This window comes from Grampus griseus (assembly GCF_964374135.1).
Source record: "Grampus griseus genome assembly, chromosome: 11".
Lineage (NCBI taxonomy): Eukaryota > Metazoa > Chordata > Mammalia > Artiodactyla > Delphinidae > Grampus > Grampus griseus.
In genome coordinates, this window is record NC_139005.1 from 42,464,854 (window position 1) to 42,480,811 (window position 15,958).

Here is a 15,958-nt window from a genome sequence, read left to right on the forward strand (position 1 = left end):
AGGCCCAAGCCAGGCCTGTGGGACACACACGATCCCCCTCCCTGGCCCCATACTGGTCCACACGTGCCTGGTGAGCAAGTGCCCTGGGCCGTCCCCTGTACTGGAAAGGATTCCCCTGTCCCGGCCGTACTGATAAATATGGAAACTCCATCTTTATTGGCTGTATAAACATCTCTGGTCTGTACATACATTTCATACATCATAGTGCAGGGCCTGAAGGGAGGGCCGAAGGGGAGGCCCCAGCAGCACAACACCTCACCCCTTTTCTCAAAGCCCTGCCCACTCTGCCCAAACCAAGGCCTCTCCCTCCCAGAAGTCACTGAGGAGGGGACAGGGGTCAAGCAGCTAGGAGACCGGAGGGCTTGGTGCGGAGGACACGTTAAGCGCTAGAATCAAACACTGAAGCGAAACAGGCAACTGGCACAGGCAGCAAGCAGGGGCGGGGGCAAGGCAGGGCAGGGGAGCGTGGGCCCCGTGCCCTCGGGCTCTCGCTAGGGCTCTGGGGTCCCGCCCCCACCACGTGGGAGAGACAGGCTCTGGAGTCTCCGCCTGCCTCCCCAGGAACGAGAGAGGGGTGCCAGAGGTGAGCCAAGGAGGGCAAGGGGGAGACAGGAGCAAAGGCCCCAGTCCCCCGATTTGACAGCCCCTCTCTCACCCCATCAAACACGTCATGGACACCATCTACGTGTGTACAGCTGGGGGAAGCCAGAGACTCGCATTCTCGGGGGGACTGTGGTGCCTGAGCAGGCAGTGAGGGAGGAAGCTGGCTCGCAGGGGAAAGAACGGAGACCCTCGAGTAGTCTTCTCGGGACACCAGTCAGTGGAAGGAGACAGAGGGCCCAAGAGAGCGCCCCCCCAGCCCAGCCCGGGGGGGATGACAGCGGCAAGTGCTTCACACGACGACGAGGAAAGGAAACAGGAAAGGAGATGAGAAGAGGAACCCTGTGGTAAACAGAGGACGGGGTGTCCTGCTCCACCCTTGCCAAGCCTCACGCCCAACAGCAGCTGAGACAGGCGCTCACTCCTCTCCCCTCACACGGGCCAGGGTGGGAGGGGCACGCAGGAGCCCACGGCCAAAGCCAGTGGGCCCCACCCATGAAGCAACACCATCCTTTGGGCTGGTTCCTGTCCAGCCAGGAACTCTCGCCCAGGGACTAACAACAGGGGCAGCACCAGGTCAGAAACATGGGCACAGAGGAGCCTGGCAGGGGCCTGATCCGGTAGGGCAGAGGGACAACACACCCCCTGGGGCCTGCTGGGTAAGCAAATCCTCGGGGCGTCAGGAACGGGGTACCTGGCTCTGCAAAGGGCGAGGAGAGGGAGAAGGGGCAGGTCCAGGGGAGAAGGCCTAGCCACTCAAGGGGTGCAGATCCACTTTGACTTTCTCCCCACAGCTCAGCATCCCAATTGTGGGGAAGAAGCCCCCAGAAGGTACGACAGCATCCTTCTTCCCAATAATCTTGCCATTCCGAGTGAAGAAAACCTGGGGGTGGAAGAGAAAAGTGGGATAGGCAGGCTCTAGCCTCTCCTCTGAGGATGCTGGAGCTACGCAGGCCTGAGCCGCGTCACTCCCAGCTCGCACCACCGTTGGCGAGAGACAGAGGGCGATGCAGGAGGTGACCACGAGAGGGCGTCCCGAGGCCGGAAACCGGCCTCCCAGCCAGTCTCCCCACTCAGCAGCCCCACACCCACAGCAGCCAGGGCTTCCCCTCTCCCCTCCCTGGGCTCCGCTTTTTGTACTAACACCAGACCTCACGGAGGCCCAAGACCCCTAGTCCAACCCCAGACCCACCCCACTCACCACCACCTTCTTGCCCTCGTGCTCCTGTTCTATCTCTTCCCCATCATCTTCCTCTTCCTCTTCCTCCTCTTCCTCTTCCCCTTCCTGGTGCAGGTACATGACGTTCCGGACATTCCGGACAGCTCGGGCGGTCGGGGACAGGATCACTGTGTCACAGCTGTCATCACTGTCACCTGGGGGCCAGGAAACCTGAGCTCCTGTGGTACTGCCCCCACCCTCTGCCCGACCAGCCTGGTTGGCCATGGTCACCCCACTCACCCTCACTGTCCAAGATGTAGTCCCGGGGGAACATGATTCCACAGCCCATGATGTCCCCTTTGTAACAGCGTGGCCCAAAGGGGTCCCCCACACCACTGCCATGGAATATCTTCCCGTCATCTGTCGGAGGAGGGGAGAGGACACACACCTGAGGGAGGGGCCGACACCCTACAGCCCCTAGAGCGGCCCCTGCTTAAAGCTGAAGTGTCCCTCCCTCCCTCGCTGGCCCTGAGGAAGGGAGGAGAGAGAATGAGGGCACCAGATTAAAGAGAGACGCACAGCTGTCCCCTCAAGGGGCTAAGGGAGAAACTCCCTTGGGAGCTGGTCAGAGAGCGGGGGGCCCTCGGGAGGGGAGGGAGAGGCAGGACCAGGAACTCACAGCCCCTCCTTTCTAAAGGAAGCCCTAAAGGAAATCAAGCCGATCCAAAAAAAAAGAAAATGCAGAATCTGCAGGAAGGGTGCAGAGGGAGCCAACTCAGAGGCCTGGAATGTCCAGTTTGGGCCCAGATCCCCCACCCCTGTTCTGCTCCCCTGGCTTTTTGGGCTGGGAGGAAAAACACAGATGAAGACAAAGCGCTAGCAGCTTGGGAGGGGGAGAGCAGAGAGCGGCAGGGGAAAGTCTCTCGGGCCAGATGCTGAAGGCGAGGCCCCTAGTGTGGGGTCAGGGAAATGGATGTCCCTGTGCCCCTATACCCCACCCCACCCCCAGCTTCCCCAGGGCAGCCCCTCACGCACCTGCATGGTAAGCCACAGACCCTCTGCTCCAGCCAGGGTGCCTGTTCTTGGGATAATCCTACACCAAGACAAGAAAAGAAAGCTGTGGTACCTCGCACAGGAAAGAGGATGCGAGAGTGGCTTACGAACCACTTCTGAAACAAGCTACGACCCAGATGGCTGCTCCCACCCCGGCAACCTCACCCCTTCAGGCACTGGAGGTCGCAGGGGAAGGTGGGAAGGTGCTTGGCTCTCCCAGCCAGGGCTGCAGGCTGCCCCCCACCCCACATCCAGGCCTTGGTGCGTGTGGTGCGCTCACGACCCTCTCTCAGCTCCGAGGTGACTTGGGGTCTGTGCCCTCACACGGCAGGCACATACGGCCTGTTCTGTCTCGGGTTAGACCTCCCTCTGCAGCCCAGCCCCTTGATCTCCCCAAGAGCTCCGGGCCCCGGTCCAACAGCCCCAGAGCTGAGCAGCTCCACAGGCCAAAAGCCAGCACTGGCGCCCACCTTCCGGGCCAGCCCCAAGGCGATGTAGCATTTCTCTCCAGGGTCCACGATCTCCACTTCGAAGTAGTGGCTACGGGTGCTCAGCGGGTGCCGGGCCTGGGCCAGCCCCACATCCACGATGCTCTTGCCCTTGCCCAAGTACTCCAGTAGCTGTGGGGGAAGAACCAGGGGTGGGGGGCAGGCTAGCACCCCACCCCTGGAAACCTGGTTCCAGGGCCATCTGGGGACCAGTTTTCCTGGGTCTCACAGAAAGCCCTGGCCGAAAGGGAAGGGATCCTGGAGGCACAAAGTGGGCCTCAGGGTTCCAGGCAGGCATGGGAGAACAGGGATGGGGGCAGGGGCGTGGAGGTGGCAGCACGAGCAAGAGGGCTGAGCCCCTGCTAAAGGCTGCGCCCACCTGCCTACCGAGCCAAAAACCCTCTCCTTGCTGTGGGGACCCGGCGAGAGCAGCACAGCGATCCAGATGGCCGAGTGCCAGGACCACACAGGGGTCTGTACACTCTGCCATCACTTCCCTCAATCACCCTTCCAGGAAAGGGCCACCCAGGGGCTCTGAACACAGAGAAGAGGAGAAGCAAAGGCTAGGCTGAGAGGAAGCCTGATGGCTTTCTCAGGGTGCCTCGGGCAGATAGGGAGGATGCAGAGGTTAGGGGCCAACTCCAGACGTCCGGGGGAGGGGAGACGAGCCCAGAAGCCAGTTCTGCCTGGGATGGGACTGATATAATTTCTCAAGGTCTTTGTTTTACTTGGCTTTGAACAGAGCTGTTTGTAGCGGGGTCGAGGGGAGCCAGGGAACCGAGGACAACCAGCTCTTCTCCTTCATTTAATGCGAGGGAGGGGAGCAGGCAGAGAGAAGCTAGAAAGGCAGGCGTTCCTGCCCCCAGCTCCTCACGGCTCTTTCAAGCTGGAGCAGGGGTGTGGAGGGGAGTTGACTGATGGGCTCTTGGGGCTCTTCGGCCCCACAGTGATCCTGCCTGGGCATGATGGGGCGGCAACCCCCGATCTGGGAGGATTTATTTATCAGTTGTCATGGTGATAGTAGGGCTGTGACTCAACCCCATCCCCTCTTTCCCCCACCCTCAGCATCACCTGGGATTCCTTAATCCCTTTTTAATTAACCAAACTGCCCCTCAAGACTTTCTTCTACCCTCCCACCCCTCCGGCCCTGAAGAAAATTCACTCCCTGAGGATCTCCTCCACTTATCCCTGGCAAGCCTCGGGACGCTGGCCTCTCACCCCACAAAGAACTCCTGCCTGAACAGGAAAGGCATCACACTCGCCTGCACCAGTGCCGAAGCCTCCATGTGTCTTCAGCAGAGGCAGGCGCTGCATCCTCAGCAACCCCTTCAGGGAGGCAAGAGAGGGACTCGGCCCCCTTCTCAGCCCTGGATCCCCGAAGCCCTGTCACCTCAAGTCCATTCTCCCCTCCTCCCCAGAGAACTGGAGGCGGGGGACAGGGGGCACCAGGAGAAAGGCCAGAGGTGTACAGGAGGACACCTAAACTTTCTTCTCTCCTTCCTGCAGCCAGGACCATACATGTTTCGGGCTACACTGGCTCTGTGATATTCATTCTCCTAGCCCAAGTCTCCATTATCTCACACTGCTTTCTTCCATCAGAAAGGGGTCCCCTGCAGGTGGTCTTCTGATTTACTGGGTATTATGAAGGCCCACACTGTTTACATTCTATTTCTGGTCCTCTGTATGTTCTCGGCGTGGCCTGGGTTCCTCCTCTGCATCTCTCCCCACACGGCCCGGAGGGATGTGGTATGATGCACATTAACTAACATAGACTCCACCCAATCCGAGCAGCCCCCAGCCCAACCTCTCCACCCTGCATTGCAGAACTGGGTGGGGGATCCCACAGCTGCCCTTGACCCACTCCATCCAACTGGCCTCTGCATAGGAAACACAGTGTTCTCCACTTCCAGAGCCAAGAGACAGCAGACCCAGATCCTGATCCTTGGGAAAAACCCGCCCAACCATTCCCTCTGCCTCAGCCCAGAGGAGGGCAGGCTGCCGGTTTGTCTGTGGATAGGGTGGGGATGGTTCCTTAAGCTAAAAGGCCAGGAGGATGAAACACACTAACGTGGGACTCTAAAGCCCACTCCCCAGCCCGCAGAGCAGCTCAGACAGGCTGCTGAATGCCTGGAAGACTAGGGCCATGCACAAGCCACCTCTTCAAGAGAGGAACCACCCACCCCTTAGGGTGTAAGCCCCTGGATTCATCTGTTCCTCTCGCATCCACTCTCCTGCCCCTGGGCAAAGTCCTCCCAAGCCCTGGGAGCCTTCTCAGAGCACTCAGAGGAGCAGGTAGGGGAGAGTCTGGCCTCCCTGATAGATCCTTGCTTGAGTGCACTCCTCCCCTCCTTAGACTAGGGCTGGTAGAAACCTAGAGATGAGAGGTTTAGCACCTAGAGTCTGAGTTGCTAGAATCTTGATGCTGGTCCCTCAATCTGTGCCTCAGGTGCCTCTTAGTTTCTACATTTTTTTGGCCATGGCACAGGGCTTGCGGGATCTGAGTTCCCGACCGGGGATCGAACCCGTGCCCCCTGCAGTGGAAGCATGGAGTCCTAACCACTGGACCACCAGGAAATTCCCAAGATACTTCTTAGTTTGAAAGAGAATCAAACAGACCTGGGTTCAAATCCTAGCTCCTATTACTTACTAGTCACTAAACTCAAGGAAGTGACTCTCACTTCTTTAAGCCTCAGATACTTCATCAGTAAAATAGGGGTACCACTACCCGCATCTCCAAATATGGGTACGATGAAGTGAAGTGAGTGTCAAGGGCTTAGCCTGGAGCCTGACCCCCGGTAGGTGATAAATGCACACGTCAGCCTTTCCCTGACTCAGGAAATGGGGGTGATACTGGAATATCCCAAAGTTCCCATGCTCCCTAAACATTAACAGTCTACAACATACTGGAACTGCCAGTCACAGAGAAGGAAAGGTTCTCTCACCTCAGCCCTTACCCCCAACTAGAATGCTCCCTTGGGCTCCCAGGACACTCCTCATATGACTCCATCCCAAGGGGCCAACTGTCTTCCTCCCAGTATTTCTCCTCAAACAATACCCCCAATCAACAGGCATGCTCCTTTACATCTTTGGTGGGGGTGGGGAACTCTTTCCTTAAGGCTCCCAAGACCCCCTCCCCACCCCACCTCCCTCCACACACAACGGAAGCCTTGAGAAGCCAAACAGGTCAACTCCACAGAGCGGAGCTGCAGACCAGAGTGCAGAGAGCCTCCTGCACCCCGCCCCCTCCCTCATACCAGTAGCCCTTCTCAGCCTCCTCTCCTGCTGCGACCCGCCCTCCTCCTCTTGCTAGCAGAGACCCTAATCCCTCTTGACAGCAGCAAGGGAGGACTCAGTGCCCGGAGGGCCTAGAAGCAACTGAAACACGAACCAAGAACATGCTCCCCACCGGCCAGCTCAGGCCCCAACACGGTCTCCTCCTGGGTTGGGCCCGGGGGGGACCCCTGAGAGGGTGGGGCCTCATTCACCCCACTTTGTGTACCAAGGCTGTTGCCCCGTCACTAAGGAGTTGTTAGAGGAGCTATGAACAGAAATGAGAAACAAAGACAGAATGAGTCTAATCCCCCAGCCCTACCTACTGCCCCCCCTTGACACATTACCTCACTGTGCAAGGCCTGGGGACAGGAATGAGGGGGAGCACCCCACGCCTGAGCAAACGCAACAGCAATTCTTCAGCATCCCGGAGCTCAGGGAAGGGGGCGCTCTTTAGGAGGGGAAAGTGAGGCCACAGGAAGCAGGGAACGACTTCCCTCTGGAAAGAGCCGGTCTGTCTATATATAGATCCTCAGATCAAACAAACACAACTAAATATTAACAACTCTCGAATCTAGATAGTGGGGATACAGTGGGTGTTCACTGTGCTATTTTTTCAACTTTCCTGTATGTTTGAAACTTTTCATAATGAATTGCTGGAGGAACAAAAAGGGTCAGGAGTTGAATTCACTCTTCTGTATGGGAAGAACCAGTGAGAAGGGAGAAAAGAGGATAATTGAGACTACAAAACTGGGAGAAAGGGCTACAGGAGTAAAAGAATTCCAAGGTAGCCAAGTAAACTCACCTGGGAGGCCCCTGGCTAAGCCACTAGACGGGAGAAATCCCCAGGGACATGGGAGTTTAAGCCCAGGAACTCTGGATTCACCTTATGAGAAGCGAGTAGGAGAGATTGGCTACAGAAGAGTGGGCCTGGGCAGAAGGCAGAAGCATATATCAGGCAGTGGAAAAAGCTGGGGTAGGGGTCAAGGAATGAATATCTGGGCTTAGTTCTGCTGCTAATTCGCTGTTTGACATTTGATCAAGTCTCTTCACTTTTCTCTGGGACTGCTTTCTCAGCAGTACAAGAGGATATATGGGAATGTTGGGCAGTCACGACAACTGGGGCGCAGGGGGTGGGGGTGGGGTCGGAGCTACCAGCATCCTGGGTCTGGGAACCAGGGATGCTAAATGGCTTGCACATCAAGGAACTGTCTCACCTAAGATGCCCACAGTCTCTGCACTGAGAAACCTGGACAGGATGGCATCAAAGCCTCCTCCAGACCTTTATGGTTCTATGGCGTGTCCTCCTGGGAACATCACCTGGGGCAGGAGACAGGCTGCAACAACAGCAGAGGTCTGAGGTCTCAGGGAAGGGCTCCCCACAGAGGGGGACATAAAAACAGGAAGGGCAGAGAGGAGAAGCAGCTGTGCTGGACATCTTTAGAAATAGGAGGCACAGGCACAGCCTAATGACCTCTCCCAGGCTCCTCCAGGCTGACACCACTCTGACTGCTGGATCGGAAATACAGTGGATGGTCAGAGGGACAAAAAGGATGAGGCAAGAAGGTCAGGAGGCAAGAGTGGATGGGGGGCCGAGGGGCTGGCAGAAACTGGGTAAGTCACCCTCATTTGAAAGATGAGGTAGTTGGCAAGACTAGAAGAGAAGCCTGCGTCCCTCAGGAGGCTCATGCCCACGGCTGGCCCAGAGAAGCAAGTGCGCAGGGAGCAGTGTGCCTACCCTGGCAGCTGTCCCCAGCTGGGGTGCGGGTTTGACAGAAGAGCTACACTGAACAGCTTAAGTCAAGAAAGAAAAAAATCCTTAAATGTGTGGCCTGAGGGCACTGGGGGAAGGGCAGGGAGGAAGGAAGGCTATTTATAAATGTCTACAGGATTCCGCATCAATTAGAAAAGACTGCCTGGGAGGAGCAGGGAGCAGAGTCGGGACAAGTCCAGGCAGGGAAAGGGTGCCAGGAAAAAACTCTTGAGGAGAGGTCAAGGATAAGCTGGAGCATCGCCCTGGCTCAGCCCCAAGCTCAACTCTGCAGATGCCAAAATGATGGTGGAAGGGGAAAGGAAAGGAGGGATGAAGGTCAGGGAGTGGGCATCTGAGGCCTCCTGGACCCTAGTGCCAGAAGGGGGTGCAGAGTGCCCGAAGCTGCAGGAGGCCACACTTTCTGCCATTTTCCTTGTGTTTGACTCACCTTGAACTCCAGAGTGGAGAGCCTTACTCATAATCCACCCCCCCCACCCCCCCCCACCCCCGCTGCTTCTGTTTTGCTATCAAAGGCTGAGTTGAAAACAGCCTGGGTTGGGGTGAGAATGCCAGAGGGTGGAGGAAAAGGTTGAGCCGGGAGCGAGAGGGCCGCAGAGGGACAATTCGAAGTGGAAGGCCCGAGCAGCCCACTAGAGGTCAGGGCCAGACCCCTAAGTCAGCATCCATTCACTCCCAAACCAGCAAGAGGCACAGAGGGTAGATATGAAGAATTTCCCTCTCTCAAGGTCCATACACTTCCCAAGAAAGTTTAAAATCTAGGCAGGGGACTAAAGCAGGTATGGTGAGGTGTATAAAAAGGCCAGCTTTGGAGGATCAAGGACTCTCACTGAATCATTATCTGCCTCTATTCTCATCCTCTATAAAATGTAGGAAGGCAGAAGAGATTGTCATTGATGCTTACTCGAAAAAGAACTCAAAGAACCTTCCCCAGCATGAGTGGGATTTGTGACCACACCTGCTCCACAATGCAGAGAATGGAAAACTGTGCTAGCTGGGCTGGGATCAAGCCAAAAGGGTGTTCCAGGCATCCGGCCTCCAAGTCAGCCCAGCCTCTCAAAGGCAGGCGTGCAGGGCAGCAGCGTGCATGGGGTGGGGGGTGGGGGGCCTGAAGGAACCAAAGAAGGCAAAGGAAAGCTACTGGCTACTGCTCATTCCTAGGGTTAAGCAACTAGGCTGAGCTCTCAAACAAAGGGAAGGCAGGAAAGAGGACCACCGCTAAGGAGAACACAGATCTGGATTCAAGAATCATGTCAGGACGCCAGGCTCTCCTGACAAAATTCCCACTTTCCAAAACGTTACAAAAGACCCTGTCTTGGGACTTCCCTGGTGGCGCAGTGGTTGAGAATCCGCCTGCCAATGCAGGGGACATGGGTTCGAGCCCTGGCCCGGGAAGATACCACATGCCACGGAGCAACTAAGCCCGTGCGCTGCAACTACTGAGCCTACACTCTAGAGCTCACGAGCCACAACTACTGAGCCCATGTGCCGCAACTACTGAAGCCCTCGCACCTAGAGCCCGTGCTCCGCAACAAGAGAGGCCACCGCAATAAGAAGCCTGTGCACCGCAATGAAGAGTAGCCCCCGCTCGCCGCAACTAGAGAAAGCCCACACGCCACAACGAAGACCCAATACAGGCAAAAATAAATAAATAAATAAAGTAATTTTTAAAAAGACCATGTCTTCACTCCCTATTCTAAGCAATCCTGACATGCTTCTGTGGACCCCGGGATTCTGCCCAGCCCTACCCTTCCCCTTACTTACAGTTCCGCAGACTCTGACGTCGTGCAGCCGGCCCCACTCGTCCTCGTAACTGTCCACCATCATGACACTGTCGTCCTCGCGGCCCAGCTCAGCGTTCAGGTGCAACCGCACCTCCTCACCCAGGGAGTGCATGCCCACTGCTGGGAACAGCCCATCGGGGGACATGGGCATGATGGTGGAGCCCACCTGCAGCGGAGGGAGGGGAAGGAAGGGAGGGAGCTGCCGCCTGGCTCACCTTTCCACAGCTCATCTAATTCTCACAAGGGGACTTCTGAGATGATGCAACCAGTCATCATCACACACGCTGACAGGGAGCAAAACAGAGGTACAGAGAAGCATAAAAAGCTGCTGAGTACTCCTAGCTGAGCAAGGTACCCACGGAGCTAAAAGGCAAACACAAGTCTCTTGTCAACCCCCCCCCCGCCCCCCGCAAACACTTTAGGTACGCGTGAGTGTGGACTGGAGCAGGAAAGTGCTGAGCATAGGTGCTTAAGGAAGGAAGACCACTAGGCTGGCCAGCGGAGGCCTGAGAAGGCAATTTCTCAGGGTGGGAGACGGGGCTGGGGAGAAGAAGAAAGAGAGCTGGGGTCTCTCCTATTTGCTCTTATCCCATCCCTTCACCATCACTAGTCTCTCTCTGAAGAGGGAAGGAAAGGAGAAGTGAAATAAGGAACACGAAACACAGAAAGGACATATCCCCAAAAGCATTCAAGTCAAAAATCCCAAGAGGACCTCCAGCTTATGCAGCCAGGTCATAATCTCCCCATCTTTTTTTCTGCTCAAAACCTTCCCCCATATCACCAGTTCTGTCCCCCACAGTTTCTGCCCCTCCTCCGCTGCACAAACCTGCCCCTCTGCGTCCATCACCTGGGGAATGTCCCAGCTTCCCCTGGGTGTGTGGAGCATCTTCTCCTACATGCAGGAGACCCCAGGAGAATCTGAGGCTGAACTGAAGAAGATGGGAAATAAGCCCGTGGGGCCCTGAGCAAGCCCCAACTAGCAGACTCTTTCTTATTACTCACACAAATCCCTGGACAGCTTCAAGCCGTTTAAATCCCACTCAGGATGTCCCACTTACCCGCTTCCCATTTTTGGTGAAGAAGATCTGGGCAGTCTGCACATCAAAGGACACTGGCTCAATGCCACAGCCAATCCGGTCCCCGGAGTTGCACTTTGACCCAAACTGGCGGCCCTTGGCCCGGCCATTGTACAGCCTGTGGACAGAGCAGCACAGACACAGGACCCGAACCCGGCTTCCCAACCTCTCCCCAGTGCTCCTGCTTCCATCACTCCGCAACGGCATCGACCTATGTTCTCGGGGGAGCTCCACCCTCCCCTTTAAGTCTGCAAACCTCCAAGGGTAGCCAGCAGGCCACCTTCCTGTCCCTATCAGAAAGGTCTATGAAAATACCCCAAGACCAGTGAAGGAATAGCCAAAGCCACCCTGAGGTAGTCCATTATATCCAAGATTCCCAAATCCGTAGGAAAGGGGTCGGGTTCCACAAAAGGCAACTCACTTGCCATCATCAGCATGGTAGGCTACAGAGTCAGGCAACCAGCCAGGCTGGTGATCCAAGCTGTAGTACTGAGGGACCAGTCCCACAGCAATGGTACCCCGGACCCCGCTGTCCACAATAGACACCTGGAGGGAGGAGAGCAGGGCACAGTTAGCAAGGAGGGGAGTTAGACATCAAAGGGGGCTGAGGCTCAAAGAGCAAAAGACAGGGGAATCAGAGAAAAAGTCAGGGCACTCAGAGGGAGAACTGGGGAAAGTGGGCGCCCACGTTACCACAATTACTTAGAAAACAATTTCCAAGCTATGGAAAAAGATGGGAGATGGAGTAGATGCTGGGCCTGGGTTAGGGGGTGGGAAAGGACATGGGTCAAAGTCTACCTAGGTGAAGTGCAGGAGAGCAGAAGGGACAGGGTGAAAGGACTTTAGGGTGTCTCTCAGATTAGGCACCATGCTATCCTGGGCCCTTTTCCCAGCCAACAGGATAATCCTGATGGAAAATGTAAAGGACCAGTCAAGAACCCAGTAAAAGAGCGCCTTGGAGCTTAACCATCTCACCCCCTGCTCTGCCCACCCCCTGCCTTGATCACCTCAAAATAATTGCTGTCCTTTGTCAGGGGTCGAGAAGCCACGTAGCAGCCAACTTCACCAGAGTTTCCATGGTAACTGAAGGAGGAATGAAGGGGAAGTTCCATTAGCAGCCTAGTCCAGGGGTTGGGGGGAGGGCCTCAGCATCCCCAACCCCCACCCTGTGAGGGCCAGCACAGAAGAGAATCCATCAGGCCATACTTCAGGACATCTGCACAAACACCATAACAAGATACTTGAGGTCACCCACCCCACCCGCCACCTCCCGCCAGGGCCCAGCCCACACCAGACCAATGCAAGCCTGGCTTCTTCACTGCCGGTGGGGAAGAGAAGGCGGAGCCTCCCTCAGTTGCCTATTAGGGGTCTCACAACCCTGTCTAACCTCAGTCCCTCATGCTGCAGCTTCGGCCCTTTTCCTCTGGCTCTGTCCTCGGTGGAGCTGGAGAACGGCTGGTCTCTATCCTCGGGACCAAAGCCCTTTGCAGATTGGAAGACAGTTACTCAGTCCCCACTCCTCAGCTTTCTTGTCTCCAGGCTAGATAGCACTACTTCCTCCCCCGTTTCCAGTGACAACTTTGTGACAGAATTAGACTCGGATGGAGTCAGGGGAAGGTTCAAGCCAGAAAATAGAGCGAAAACAAACACAAACACACAAACCAAAGGGTTGGAAGGCAGTAAGCAGGATGCACTACAGGACTGTCCTTCACAAAACAGGAAATCCACTGCCTTTGAAATGGCCATTCTTCACCGATCCCAACTACAGAGATGCAGGCAGGAGAGCCCGGCATCGCACAGACTCACTGGAGTCCTTTCAACAAGGCAGCTGGGCAATTCCGGAGACCCCAGCAGCCTCCATCTCTGACATGACTGCTTCCAATGCAGACCAGGACAGAGGGACCCACAGACACAGGCAGAGGGGGGTGCGGGGTGAAGAAGCATATACCACTCCATTCGGAAAGGCCTCCAGGGTTTACAGCATACCCCTCGCTGTGCAGTGCAGACAGTCCTCTGCCTTTGCAAAAGCCCCTTGTCGTCTCTAAGATCTGGCACAGAAAGGAAAATGTGGACGCACTCCCCGAAACTCACCTCAAAGTGTCTCCATCTACAAGAATGTGCTTGAACCTCTCCTGATATCGGAAAGCCCGGACCTCTCGAATCTCCCGGATCCGCCGGCGCCAATTCAGAAACCGGTAGTGCAGGTTGAGGTCATCCATCTTGTTCATGAGAACAAACCTGCCAGGGGGAGAAGGAGATTGAGGAGGAAGAAGCAAGGCGCTGAGCAAAGTACCTCAGCCTGTTCCACCCAGAATGCGGAGAGGACACTGGACTTGAAGCCAGTTGCCCAGATTGACCTCAACAGTCCCCACCCTCATCCTTTCATTCAGCAAACATTTACTGAGCTCCCACTATGTGCTCCTACTGTCCTAGGTGCTAGGGATACAGCTGTGAACAAGATGGATGGGATGTCTGTTCTCATAGCACTTCCATTCTATTGGGGGAGGCATGACAGCAATAAACAGACACGACAACGTTAGACAGTGGAGGAAAAAGCAGAGTGCTCTGATAAAGAATAATGGGGTGAACTCTATGAGATGAAAAGGTGACAGGCACGTAACAAGCCCAAGAAAGAGCATCCCAGGCAGAAGGGACAGCCAGGACACAGGTCCCGAGGGGCAAGGCAGTTGGCATGGTAGGAAAATAGAAAGGCCAGGTGGCTAGTGTGTAGGGAATGGGAGGGAGGGAGAATGTACCAGAAGAGGATGGAAGGAAGGTAGGGGCCAGATCAACGCCCTACAGACCATGTTAAGGAGTGTGAATTTTATTTCAAGTGTGATGGGAAAGCTCTGGAGGGTTTTATGCAAGAAAATTATATGATTTTAAGGTTTATCAGATCGTAAAGCTCATTCAGGCGGTTGGTTGGAGACTAAACTGATCCCATAAGAGGCAAGAACAGAAGTGGCAAACAATTAATTAGGAGGCTGCTGCAGCTGTTCCAATGAGAGATGGCATCCTCAAAGATGGTAGCAGTGAAGATGGAGTGGAGTAGGATGACCCAGGTATTTAAACCACTAACAGCGCTAACATATGAATGAATGAATGAATGAATGGACGAATTTTTCCCAAAGCGACAAAAAGGGGAGGTACTTTCTCTTCCCATCCCCCAAACCCTTGGACAAGGGTTCCATCCAGGCCTGACTGTGCCTTGCACACAGCAGGGGCTTAGGAAGCCTCGGCTAGGCTGAATTCAATCCCAATGCGCATATTACACGCGTCTGCAGTAGCTACAAGCCACCGCGTGACCAAAAGGGTAGGCAGCTGTGGGGCAGCCCTAGAATTGGCCTCCTTGGCACTCGGCCAGGGGGCTCGACCCCAGGTCGATGTTGGCGCCCAACCTAGGGGCATCTGCTTGCCTAGAACCCCACAGCCTTGGCGCCGCCGATACGCGGCCGCACCGGGCCCCGCCTCCACCCCGGGCACAGCCCGATCACTCAGACGAGACCCGGGGGAAAGGGGCCCTAGCCCGTCAGTGTGACTACGCCCAGCCTCCCCAGGCCCTGCACTGGGCCAAGGAGGGTCCCCAGGGAGGAAGACCAGTGACCAGAGCGCAAGACCCCGCCCCTGACTCCGAAGCCTCCTCCCAGGACCCCAGCCTCCCGCCTCAGGCTCCGTGGAGACCGACCCGAGGCCTCGGGGACCCCGCCCCCGATCCCCGCCTACCGGGGCCGCCGCGTCCTCCTCATCCATAGGCCTCTGAGCTCCGCTCACTAGCTCTTCGGCCGCCGCCACCACACACATCCGGGTCCCCGCCCTTCCAACGGTCCCCGAGACCCGCCCCTTTCCACCCACCCCGGCCAATCTGCAGCGGCTGAGGACAACAGGCACCTGCAGAAGCCAATCGAAGGACGCAGGCCGGGTCGGGCGCGGCCCGGTGAACCCGGTACCTAGTGCCGGGTAAGGGGCTACTAAATACGGGTGTGGAGAGGGTGGGAGGCGGCGACGTGGCAGCGTGGACGCCACACTGGGCGCCCTGGGCGCTGACTGGCCGGTCAAGGGGCGGCTCCCTCCGGGCGGGGTGGGCGGGGAAGGTCGCTGCGCACTCACAAATACTGCGACTGTTGCCTCAGCGCTCGTTCAGTGTTAGTCGTGAGGCTAAGAGCTTTGAAGGAATGTCCTTTTAATCCGTTCAACAACCTTATGAAATGAGTCTTATTAAATCCTTTTTGTAGATGCAGAGCCTGAGGCTGGCCTCCACAGTTCGTGCGCCTGTTAACATATACTTTGTATTCTCCCGAGCTCCATTTCATGTTACCTTTCCTTCATTCTAGGCAGGGCATTCCCTTCCTGGAGGAGAGAACTTCGGATGCAAAAAGCAGTGGCATGAAACGGCACGCTGTTCAGGAACAGAGGGGTTGGTGTAACTTAAGGAAAGTTAGGCTGGGGCCATAATGTGAAGGGAAGAAAGATACTGACATTTATTGAGCACCTACTAAAGGGTGATTATTGCCGTTCTGGGGAGAACTTCCCCGGTTCCTCCCATCACCGAATTTCTCTATTCCAGATAGGAAGGTTTTCCCTCCTCTGTATTCTTTTTTTTTTTTTTTTAATAAATTTATTTATTTAGTTTTGGCCGCATTGGGTCTTTGTTGCTGTGCGTGGGCTTTCTCTAGTTGTGGCGAGCGGGGGCTACTCTTTTGTTGCGGTGCACTGGCTTCTCACTGCGGTGGCTTTTCTTTGTTGCGGAGCACGGGCTC

General features: G+C 56.0%; 1 protein-coding gene across 2 annotated transcripts; it reads right to left on the reverse strand.

Annotated features, from left to right (window-relative positions):
• Positions 1–127: 127 nt before the first annotated feature.
• SPRYD3 (SPRY domain containing 3) lies at positions 128–15,010 on the reverse strand. Of its 2 annotated transcripts, none has more exons than XM_082666773.1 (11): positions 14,925–15,010; positions 13,293–13,439; positions 12,209–12,284; positions 11,623–11,747; positions 11,184–11,319; positions 10,106–10,291; positions 3,283–3,432; positions 2,795–2,852; positions 2,060–2,179; positions 1,808–1,974; positions 128–1,483 (listed from the first exon to the last, which is right to left on the reverse strand). In XM_082666773.1, the coding sequence occupies exons 1-11, from the start codon at positions 14,945–14,947 to the stop codon at positions 1,349–1,351; spliced, it is 1,323 nt and encodes a 440-aa protein (XP_082522899.1). In that variant the 5' UTR covers positions 14,948–15,010; the 3' UTR covers positions 128–1,348. The 2 variants fall into 2 exon arrangements, with proteins under 2 accessions (XP_082522899.1, XP_082522898.1); XM_082666772.1 differs by having other exon boundaries at positions 1,802–1,974.
• Positions 15,011–15,958: the final 948 nt, after the last annotated feature.

Bases quoted from the DNA above. Each gene is read 5' to 3' on its own strand.
- SPRYD3 (XM_082666772.1), bottom strand. From the start codon at position 14,947: ATGAGGAGGACGCGGCGGCCCCG. The intron at 13,440-14,924 runs GTAGGCGGGGAT...TCCCCCTGGCAG, and splicing joins AGGAGGACGCGGCGGCCCCG to GTTTGTTCTCATGAACAAGA. The intron at 10,292-11,183 runs GTAAGTGGGACA...CCTCCGCTGCAG, and splicing joins TCACCAAAAATGGGAAGCGG to GTGGGCTCCACCATCATGCC.